The sequence below is a fragment of the Phaseolus vulgaris genome, chromosome 4, assembly GCF_000499845.2.
Source record: "Phaseolus vulgaris cultivar G19833 chromosome 4, P. vulgaris v2.0, whole genome shotgun sequence".
Lineage (NCBI taxonomy): Eukaryota > Viridiplantae > Streptophyta > Magnoliopsida > Fabales > Fabaceae > Phaseolus > Phaseolus vulgaris.
This window is the reverse complement of record NC_023756.2, coordinates 7,525,073-7,537,102: the sequence shown is the minus strand read 5'-3', so window position 1 is coordinate 7,537,102 and position 12,030 is coordinate 7,525,073. Positions and strand designations below refer to the sequence as shown.

Sequence of the window (12,030 nt, the reverse complement as noted above, 5' to 3'; positions counted from 1 at the left end):
CAATTAAAGTTCATAAATGTCTATCTTTTTGTATAAAATATTACTGAATTATGACACTTATCACTTTTATAACATAAGTGTTTAGACATGATACTCTAATATATATAAATGCTTAAGTTCTTTTGATATAGAATTTCTCATATATAAATGTTTGGTCCTATCTTTACTCTCTCATACATGTTTACTCTACGGTATGTTTCAGACAACTAAAATACACATATGTGCTTTAACAAGAAAAACCATTTTTTCTCATCGCTAAACAACATAATGCGATAACGTCTAGATGGTCATATTGTTAAAAAAAAATATTTTTTACAATATAAAGACCAAGTAACTTAAATGATGATATCAAAGACAAAATGCATGTTTTCTTCCTTTACAAAATTTATGTTATTTGTTAATGAAAAAAAGTGATATAATTCTTGAAAGGATGAGAGGATCTTGATTAACTCAAGATTTTTTTTGAGAACTTAAAGAATAATGGGAGAATAAAAGAAGAAGGTGGAAGCATGGGACTCCATGCGTTTCAAATTCATAAGTCACCAAAACTTAAGAAAAAACAATAACAAGTTAAAAAAAAACATAAAATAGATTAAAGAAAAAGTATGAAGAGCATGTCATCTTTAAAATAAACTCCTAAAAAATAAGTGCAAAGAGGATTTGTTAATTGAAAAAAAAATTCCAAGATAAGAACCAAAGTAAGAGCAGAACACTTTCAAAACTCCTAGAGATGTCTCATAAAAGAAAATTTATTCAATCTTTTACAAGAGTTACTTAAACTCTCCTTTTAAGATATATGTCATGATCAAGAATAGGAAAATAACCTTACATGTGTTTTAGAACAGTTAGTCTTCTAAGTGTGAACACACGACTACTTAAGATGGTGACTACCTTAACTAATCTTCTATTTAACACTTAATTAACTACTAATCTAACTATGCATATGGGTGTTTCTTGAAGATAGGAAAAGACACATTATAGTTCCTAAATTTAAGGACAAGCACATATGGTACCTAAAATGAAGTAAAAACCTTATAAAGAATTTACAAGCATTACATACAACTTGGGAAATTATATGTGTTAGTTAGAAACTCTTTATATGCCTTCTAATCTTTGTAATTTAGTCCAACATATGCCCTTTTGAGTCTCTTGGATTGTAAAATATTTAAAGAAAATCAAGAAACATTCTATAATATAATAGATTTACAAAATTAAGTGTTTCTTTATGTTTTCTTTTAATTCTTCTAGTCTTTCTCTTGTGAACTTCCTTTAAAATATTTTATTTATTTATTTTTATCATGTTTATTTTATTTATTTCTTTTTTATTTAGCAAGCTCTTCCTTGTACTTGTTTACATCAAAAGAAAATATTGTTAAGGCATAAATATATTGTTCATGATTAAACATAAGTCTATATCATAGAATCTTGCTTTGAAATACGCATGATTTTAATGATAACAAATAATATCATATTGTGGTTGTTTGATAAATATACTTAGAATGTAACACATCACTCAAATACATAATTTTGTATGGTCAGATGTCGATCTTATTCAAAAGTCTTGGACACATTTTGAAGAACAAATTATCATATACAATATCAAACGCAAGTAGCACAAGACAATAGATCGACAAGATAAATAAAGATTACAAGAAGTGTTGAAAGCAAAGAAGATAAACATATGATATATTAAAACTTTAGACACAAGATATAAAGAATAAACAAAATCTATATGCATTGGTCGCTAGTTCTAGAAGACTAGACAAGTCTTAAAAATCATTTAGGAAAAACTACATGGTTAAGACACATTTGAAATCAGTATATATTATAAAGACATGGACATCTCTAGATGCATTTAATAAAATGTAAATCATAAAAGAAAGTTGACGCATACTTCTCCAAAATTATTCTAACACACATATGTCTAACTTGATGTTGTCAAAAGTGCAAAAGTAATTACAAAAAAGTTGTCTTTCACCCTGCACATTGAGTGCACATTGAAAACTATCGACTTAAAGTCAAACATATTTTAAAAAGACTCAAACACACAAAACATCAACATGTACTATCTGTAAATTTTTCATCATTTTAAAGCTAAATTCTTGTGTAAGGAGTGTTTATTTTATATATTTTTTGTTGAAATTTTTTTCTTATATTCTTTTCAATAATTTAGTTGAATAACTAAGAATAACTTTGTGTATTTAACTAGAAGTAACTTTGTATACTTAACTAAGAATGGTGTTATGTACTATGTTTAAAAAATTAACAAATAACTAGAAATAGCTTTATGTAATTTTTAAATTGAATATGATAAGTGATTATTAGTAGAATTCCTTGCAATTTTGTAAAAAATAACCCATTCTCTGTTTGGAGCGTGAAAGTTGCTTTAATTTCCAAAGTAATTGATGAGTTAACCTCCCATACCAAAATAAATTATAGTGAATTGAAAAATTAACTTTCAAGACCAAAATAACGGTTAACTTCAAAATAAAGCTCTTTATTTAAAATATTTCCTAGTTGACTCTGTTGTGCTTTTCAATGTTGTCACGATCGTGAGGTAAATCGGCGATCTTCCTATCTTGCAACCTTTTTAGAAGAAAACGGGATTGAAGATGGGATCAAAGTCTCTCTGGATCATGGAGATCAAAGCGATCCAACGATCCAAGGGTTGAATTGGACAATCCTTGGACCTCCACGATCCATGACGCGGTCCAAAAAAAACACTAAATCCAAGAAAACCCAAAAACCCTAATCTGAATACCCATAAACCCTAATCTGAAAACTCAACTCTAATTTAAATAACATGTGCCTTTGTCACGCCATCGTCGCTCGTGACTGAGCACGGCGCACACTACTCGCACTATCTCTGCTTCGTCACTGTTCACATTCCTCTGCTCCGCCACTACTCCACTTCATTTGGGTGTTAAACATTATCTTGAATTTACTTTTAATTATATTATTATATTTTGACCATTTATTTATGTTATGCATTTGGACCATTTTATGAATTATAAATCTATGTTAAATTATGTCATGTATTTAAATCATTTTATGAAATGTGAATCTATTTTCAATTATGTTAAATCTATGTTAAATTATGTTATGTATTTAAATCATTTTATGAAATGTGAATCTATTTTCAATTATGTTATCTACAGTAGTAACTCCGTAATTCTTTTTAGTCGAGTTAAGATCTTCGAATAACAAGTTTGAAACATTGGTGCTATTAGACAACTCCTTCATTGGCCTCCGACCGTTTCAAGATAAGACGATAACAGAAGATAACTTGTCCGTTTAAACGCAAATAAATATGCTGCATTATGCTTGGTTGACAGAGCATACATGAAAGTGAAAAGAATGAGCAATAGATTTTATATGGTTAATAAGTATTCAACATCCTCAGCTAGTTCACGACAGAACAACCACTCTTCCACTTGGGAGTAAAACACTTCCCCATTCTCAGGATTGGCGATAACAAAAACGATAAAGGAAAAGGCTGATGAACCAGAACTATCTACTTGCATCATTCATAGCCTCGTACATATAATCTTTTATAGCCTGGCCTTAAATGTTGAACTTCTGTGGAACATCAAAGTCATCAAAGTCGTATCTTTGTCTCTCTCTTCCAGCCTGAGCACGCAAGTCACGCTTGTTAGTTAAAAAATAGTTTACACAAATGTTAAGATAACCTAACAGTTGAACACACACCTTAGACAAATACAACTGATCACATGAAATTTGTTCATCCATGGCAGTTAGCTTCCTTGACAGCGCCATTATTCTGGCCATAAATTGAGAAAAAAAAAATGCTTCAGCACTAGAGGACGGACATATTATAGACATAGGTCACCATGAAAATAACCATTAAAAGTAACAAAACTGAAAATTTGTCATTTCAAAATTTGAGGTGAAACATGTCAGTTGTTACAATTTAGTATTGGAAAGTAATTGTGCTAAACGAGCTTTTAACATAAAATATACCTCTGGATTGATGAATCAATATGCTCAATCATCTCACAGGTTTTATACTGTTCAGGATCCTCCAAGAATCTCACCATTCCGTCCTTCTGGTTGATAGTAGCATATATCTCACCATCCTGAATCTGTGGTTTAGGAGTATGTTATTAGTGGCATGTTAATGCTAAATGAAAATGACAATGTATATCAGTTGGAGGACCACCATTTGTAGCACATGCATTTCAGCTTCTTTGGCGCTATTTAACTGCACTGTGTTGGCTATATCTTGGAGAGAAAGGGTCAAGTATGTCTGGGTCAGTCTTTGAATATTCCGCTTATACATGGAAGATACAACCTGCTTAACCAGTCCAAGGTTATTGTCCTGAAACAGAAATTTACACGAGAAATCTTGATAAGTAACTGCATAACGTAAGAACTAGAAGTTAAACAATGTATTGAGCAACGTTGCATCTAGTCAAAATGCCCGATGCTTCAAATAAGTATTAAATATGTAAAAGAACCCACAGATTGGAACTTCTCTGCATTTGTCTTGACGAAAGTCTCTAATTCTGCAACTTTTCCATTGCCATAAGTATTTGCCAATTCGACATAAGGCTGCCCAAAAGGGAAAAAGATTAAAATAAGGTTAACATAGCTCAAATACAAAATATACGCATGGAAGGCAAGTTACTGTGCGTTAAAGTAATCACACAAATTGCTAACAGCAAGTTATGCTGTCATTCATGTTGATGGTACAAAAAAGGAATTCTAATTAACTAAATCCATGAATAGGAAAAAAATTGAGGAAGCCATCGATTACATCTAAGATTTGTCCCCTATAGATATAGCTTACCAAGAGGAGGATATACTAAAGCAGGCAGAGTGTTCTAGAGGTTACCCATTGGAAATGACAGATGCAACAGTATGCACTATCAGAGAGTACCTCTTTATATATATATATTTTTATTACTATTTTTAATATATCATATCATATATTATGCTTTATTTAGTTTACAATTATTCTCTTTCAATTTATTATATTATAAAAAGTGACATAAAAATATAACAGAAATGTTGGACTCAAATTGATGCCCAAACCCCAATAGATGAGAAAGGAGAAAAATACACCCTAAAACCCTAGGGAACCACGCCCCATCCATTTCTGTTAGCTTGCACCACCCCGTAAAAGTGAAACATTATCTGACTGAACACAAAGGAAGGTCAGCAGCAGCGTAATGGAGAGCATAACAGTTCCCTGCACGACAGATTTCAGTTGGACTTCAATGTTGCAGGGCTAAAAAGTCCCAGAACAGAAGCATAATTGCAACCACTCCAACAGCAAATCTAAAACACGTGACAAACTCTGTTCCGAGACTCACCACCACTCCACCCTGCCCCACAGCCATAATAGTGGCCCCTCTGGGCTCTATTGATAACATTAGCTGAACACTGTCCTTCCTTCTGGACTGCACAAAGATGGTTTCAATCCAGTTGGACCAGAAGATATTTTGACATGGAGAGTTACACAATCAAGGGATGCATAGAAAGGGTGATCCAGTGGAAGTACATATGCATAGAAGCAACTTCGGGTGTTGCAGGTGGCATCAATTGTTCTATGGCGGAGACTACGTGGACCAAATCACAATCGAATCATTGTGCTTGGGCTGTTAAGCTCTTAAGTAAAGAGTTGCGCCTAGTGGTAACTTGATCCAACAATTAGTATCAAAGCCAAGGTCATGAGATTGATTCCTAATGGGACAATTGTTGAGGGGGAGATTGTTGGTTGTAGATTGCACAATTGTCATGTGGCGTAGGCCAGATGGACCGCGTCACAATTAACATCAAAATCAACGTCACAATCAAAGAGTTTGATTCCTAGTGGGACAATTGATGAGGGGGAGATTGTTGCAGGTGGCATCAATTGACCGTGGCAGAGGTCAGATGGGTCAAGTCACAATTGAATCGAGATCTTTGGATTACGTTCTAAAGTAGAAAGAGTTACGCTCTGACTATCAGTTATGTTATGACTTTTGGTCTAGTGGTAAGCGCTCGATCCAACAAAGAGAGTAACACCAAATGTCAATTCCTTTCCTTCTGACTTTGGGACAAGAAAGCTTCTTAGGATGGTGGTATTGATTGACTTAGTCTACCCTAGCAAACCATGATTTATTTAACCCAGTGATTACTACAGCAGGATCTATTCCTATTTTCTAAACTAAAATAGGACACTATCTCTTATCTTAATTTTCATTCTGATCAGACATGCTTAGATAGAAGTTATTTTTATCAATATCTTGCATATAAAAGAAAAACCAACTTTGACAATTTGACCTTCTAAACTGTAAGCCAGTATCTCAACCAACTAAATTGAAGTCATACCTGACAGAAGTTCTTCAGGTTCCTTTGAGCAGCAGAAGAAGAATACTTAGGAAGACTGGTAGAGAACTGCCAGAAAACAAATAAAGGTTTAATTTGGTCAAAACGAGAAAAACCCTATACACAGAGGGTTTGACATCTGACAATAAAGATACTGTTTAGGATGTTATGCATAGGAAACATAACAGGTGTAATCTCTAAAAAAACTAGACTTACCTGTCCATTACGAATGAGAGAAACCAATATATACTTTTTGTAAGCTTCAACAGCTATAGCATTAATGATAGACATGGGAGCCGTTACAACCTGGAAAATATACAAAGGCTGAATCAAAAAGGTTGATACGAGAACAAATCATGAACCATACAAGTTATAGATGGATGTAGATTTCTTACATTATGCAGAAGGTCCAATGCTTTCTGAAAGCGCTTCTGTCCAATGCATATCATGCCTCTGTTAGAAGGTCAAAAGTCAGACACTATGCAAAAGCTTCAGAGCTCATGACCAGAAGCATAATCTAAAACTATTATAAGTTGACATGTATTCAAAGTACTCATCAATCTGATCCATGTGCATTTCAATTTAACTATGATAAAGATTAGATAAGAGAGTAAAATAAGTTTTCATATCCCATTGCATTTGAATAGTCATGCATTTGCAAGAAACTACAGGGTCTAGATGACAGATATCAAATGAGGTCCAGAAAATAGCAATGGCAATCAATGAACATGCTGACTCCTGGCTTAAATATCTTTATGCTTTACACATTGAAGTTGTGTTACATGGCATAGTCAAAACTTCAATGAATCATCAAGTGATATTCGTGTCTCCCTCCCTAAATGACCAACATATTTAATTTTCACACAACCACACAAATATGATTAGTATATATTAACACCAGCCAGCTGGTGTAAATCAAGGTTCATTCTAGTACTAATGAGTAACATTTCACACAATAAAGACATTGTAAAATTAATTGTTGCATTGAAAATTTGTATCATGAATACAACACTCAAAGATTGAAGCAAAATCTACATTACAATTTTATTTCTTCAACATTACAAAAAATAATATAAAGTAAGCTTCTCAAATTAAAAAATAAATCTTCCCGCTACTCACATACATTGTACTTAAATTATATGAATTTTTGGCAGGAAAATTGGGTTGTATTATATTGTACCAAATATTGCATTTTAAAAACAATTTATAAGGTGATTTTAGATGTTCTTTATGGAAAAAAAAAAACTCTTAAAAAGGTGATTTTAGATGTTGTATCCACATCAAGTATCACACCAAGATCAACATATCCCAACCCTACCACACATGCACTTCCATATAACAGCTATATCATTAAGAATACGTCCATAATTCAAAAATTTCAGCCAAAAGATATGGAAAACATATAAATATTCTCATTTTGTTTCACATTATATTATATTTACAAAAAATTGCTCACCATATTTATACATTTTTTAGATACAAATATGATATGGTTAGAATGCAAATAATAGACTATCTATTTCAATCCAGAGGAGAACACTACTTAAAAGAAACACTTTAAAATTTAAGCCTTCATTTCTCCAGATTCCAAATTGGCTCATAGAACAGAAGATCAACTCAGTACATGAGGCTCCTACATAGTAGGGTTCCATGGAAGAAAGATATGCACACATCACTTACCGCCTATAAGCGTGAGCTAAGCTCTAGCTCACAAGGCAGCATCATTACCATTGCATCAAACCTCACCGTATCAAAACAGAAGGAAAGACAAGATCCATAATATGCTTATCTTCAGAAAAATCTCAGAAAAACTGAACTTATTCCGCAGTGTGCTTTTGCTCTATTATATTTCAAGTAGCTTCTTGCTGTAGACAACATGCCACTGATAGACATATATATCCAAAGATATGAGAACCACATAAAGGTACAAGCAAAATAATATACCTCCTACATCTTATGTGTATTCTGCAAGGAATAATGTAAGATGCAGGAGATAATTATTCAGAGAGAAGCCTAACACACTGAGGTAGGAAAAACCAGAGGATAATTCAGTTGGAGAGAATGAGAAGAAGGGGAGTCAAGAAAGAGTGAGAAAGGCTTTAGGGCAGGAGGAAGCAAACCATTGGAAGCACCTGCAGGGTCTTTTTTTCATTTCCTAGTAATTATAATGCTATTAGAGATCACTTAAAAGAAAACAGTCAATTTGATGTTAGGGCCCGCGACCATGCCTCTTAAGTGCAAAGAAGCAATGCAGATGTTGATGCCAACATTGCATTGTTCAGCAGGGAATAGCCATAAGTGCTAGTGCACAGTCGTTACTTGCAGGAACAGGTGGAGAATGGGGAATGTTAGGACCCCAAAATTGCAATGCAAGTAATGGGACTTCAGTCCCACATAAGAATGAAGATATTTTATGTGGGTAATTTATGACATTGGGCATTATTCCACTAAATGGCAAGCTTAAGCAGTGAGATCCACTCCCCTAAGGTATGTGTGTATCATATAAGCGTTAGCAACTATAAATAAAAATTCAGAAAGGCAATTATGCAAGGCAATTTGGATGGGAATTGATGACGCCCAGGATTTGGCAGGAGAGATGGTGCAGTGATAGTGAGGACAAGAGAAAAGGAGGGACGGCTTGTGTATTGAGTTACTTGGAAGAGCAGGATATTTTGGTAATGAAGAGAGAGGAAAGCTGAGGTTATTATGATTCTGTTATGATAGAAAATATACATGTGAGGAAGGATAGAGAGCAGATTCAACTAAGATTTTTTCCTTGTGTGATATGGGGAAAGAGGGGTATCTCCTGCTGAGAAGCCATGGAAATTGCACTCGAGATATAGGATATTGTATCAGCTTTCCTACAGCCACTTGTTTCCTCATGAAAGTATGCCAAGGTTTAAAAAACAGTGACTTTCATCACTGCTACATCAAGGCTTTTTGGGGTGTCCACGATTGCAATTGTAGCCACATCAATTGCATTTATCTGCAATTTATTGCAATATCAAGAAACATGATAAAACTGTGACCTTCCTTTAAAACCTTGAATTCTGTATTTCACTTGTTCCGGTATCCTAACAGCTTTAGGAGGGGCAGATTTTGAGCAACTCTCTTGCTTTATTTGAAGGGGAGAAACATTTTAAAAACTCCCCCAATTTAAACATCCAAACAATAGAAAGGAAACTTATTAATAAACTTCCATACTCTTCCCTGATACCCTTCCCTACCCTTTTTATTTTGCATTCTTTCCCTCCCAACTCCCAAATATCTACATGAATTGAAATGGGGAAAATCCTACAACCCCACCACTACTGTAAAAAACACAGAACAATACCTACAGCATATCTAATATTACAAATGTTGAAGAAATTACAGCACATTCCATTCCATCAACTAAAACGCAATACTAAAAACTCAGAAAGAAATAGAGGAAGAAAGCAGCGCACCCATAATAACAGTAGAGAAAAAGGTCTCGCGGATGGTCAACTTCAAAAACATCATCATCCAATATGGATAAACCAGTTTTGTAGCACTTTGACAACAAGCAAAGCAAAAGAAACTCTGAATGTATGGGAGTTAAGTGCTCCGCAGAGACCTGAAGTTTCCGAAGTCCAGTGAACATAGGAGCCACACCTCGAATTGGAGCGTCCAACATCAACACTTGTTCCTTCAACCTCCTACACAAAGACAAAACTACAAAATTCCAAAAAGAATAGAAACAATTATTCAATTGAAAACCGAATTACAACATAACATCAACATCATACTAAAAACTCGGCTACCTTCTTTCAACCTCCTACACATATAAAACTACAAAATTCCAAAAAATTCAAAAACACATCAATCAAAAACCAAGAAATAACATCAACATCAAATTAAAATCATTCTGCTACAGATCCTTCAACTTTTTAAACACATAAAACTACAAATTCGGAAGAAAAAACAATAAAAAAACAACCAAAGCCAAGAAACAAAAATCAACACCAAAATTTCCCAATCTTCATCTCTCCCTTTTCTTCTCTCTCCATTTGAACAATCTTAACTTACTAAATATTTTCCTCTTTCCCAATCAATAGTTGAGATATAGAATGGATCGATGAAATGGGGGATGTTTGGTGGAGGAGAGTTAGAGGAGATACTTTTAAAGTAGTGGGACTCACCTGAACTTTTCCACTCTCTCTCTCTCTCTCTCTCACCTCCTCAACTTCTATGCGGGACTTTTAGACGGAACAATTTCCATTTATCTCTCAATCTCTCTCCTTATGTTTTCTTTACTTCTCTTCAACCAAACACTAACAATTTCTCGATTTCCCACCTATTTCCATTCATCCTTTTTATTTCCATCTAATCCATTTCTCCTCTCTGCCACGCCGACCATAACACCTCTCCTTCACATTCATTGAATTGTAAACAACACTCGATCGAACAAGTATCTAGAAACCTACAAAATAATTTCATCCCGCAATTTGTCATTTAATTAATTAACTCATGTAAGCAACAAGGTTTCAAAATCAGTGCGCAAAAGCAACTTCGGCCGGCAATTTCCCAATGTCACGTCGTTTCTATAAGAACAATCAATCAAGCAAAACAAAAGATTCGAATCTCTTATTCTCATACATTTATCAGGCGCCAAACGAATCTGATCGCTGCAAGCGGCCATGAACCTGGTAGCGATTGGAACGGCAGTCTCAGCCTGCGCTTTGGTGGTCGGACCGGACATGGAGGCTTCTCTGCAATTAAAAAATAATCAAAATAAAAATCTCACAATCTCGCAACAATTTTCTAGGGTTCAAAAACTAGGGTTTTGAGCATCGATAAATAACGTTTTTCATAAACTATTTTTAGAACTTACAATATGTAGAGAAAACCAAGGGAGTGAATGGAGGGGTCGAGTTGAGTAAGAAGCGGAGAAAGGCGAGCTGACTCGGATCGGAGCGAGTCATCTGCTTGCTTGAGAATACTGTGGAGGCGATTGACATCGCTGGAAGTGCTGGATAGCCCTTGGATTTGGGCGACCAAAGCTTCCAGAGGGTCCATGCAGTGTGGTGACTCGCTTTTCGACTCGCTCACTCGTTTCTTCTTACCGACTTAGTGAAAAACACGTAACAGTGACTCGCTCCTGAAGCTCCTCTTCGTTTTTCTCTCGTCCTTGGAGTGTGTGTGTGTTGCCACTTCCTATGCTGGGAGGGACCCACCGACCACGGCAGCCGTTGGATTTTAGGCGGAAAGAATTCACGGTCAAAATTGTTCGCATGTAATCTTCTTTTTATACCAAGATCTTCACATCTACTTCAATAGCTATGCCATAAGCAAAGAATTCTCTTTGAAGTTGGTTTTTTTTTAACGTATTTTTTTATTTTTCATGTTATGGATAATTATTTTTGTATTATTATTATTATTATTACTTCTATCTGTTTATCCATATTTTTTTTTAATTTTTATAAATTAATAAAATGTAAAATACCTACAGAAATAATTTTGAATGAGTCAAAATTGAAAAGCAAAAAATAGAGTGCATAGAGAGTGATTAAGAGTGGAGGTTATTTTATTTTATATGTGAGATTTTGTGTGGAAATATGTGAGAATATACTCTTTTTGTTGTCTTAAAATAAGGAACTAAGGAAAGAGTTTGAGTCATATAAAAATTACACATCAATATTAATTTAAAAAATAATTTTATTTTTTAAGTAGTTCATA

General features: G+C 34.2%; 1 protein-coding gene across 1 annotated transcript; it reads right to left on the bottom strand.

Annotated features, from left to right (window-relative positions):
* Window positions 1-3,349: 3,349 nt before the first annotated feature.
* LOC137837130 (COP9 signalosome complex subunit 3) lies at window positions 3,350-11,629 on the bottom strand. The gene is made up of 11 exons (XM_068645999.1): window positions 11,186-11,629; window positions 10,951-11,063; window positions 9,780-10,026; window positions 6,729-6,786; window positions 6,550-6,639; window positions 6,337-6,402; window positions 4,483-4,572; window positions 4,181-4,339; window positions 3,982-4,103; window positions 3,709-3,781; window positions 3,350-3,630 (listed from the first exon to the last, which is right to left on the bottom strand). The coding sequence occupies exons 1-11, from the start codon at window positions 11,368-11,370 to the stop codon at window positions 3,565-3,567; spliced, it is 1,269 nt and encodes a 422-aa protein (XP_068502100.1). The 5' UTR covers window positions 11,371-11,629; the 3' UTR covers window positions 3,350-3,564.
* Window positions 11,630-12,030: the final 401 nt, after the last annotated feature.

Excerpts from the sequence above, each read along its gene's own strand:
- LOC137837130 (XM_068645999.1), bottom strand. The coding sequence starts at position 11,370 with ATGGACCCTCTGGAAGCTTTGGTCGCCCAAATCCAAGGGCTATCCAGC. Across the intron at positions 6,787-9,779 it reads TTTCTCTACTGTTATTATGG|AGGCATGATATGCATTGGAC; the intron begins GTGCGCTGCTTT and ends ACCTTCTAACAG. Across the intron at positions 4,104-4,180 it reads AAATGCATGTGCTACAAATG|ATTCAGGATGGTGAGATATA; the intron begins GTGGTCCTCCAA and ends CCTAAACCACAG.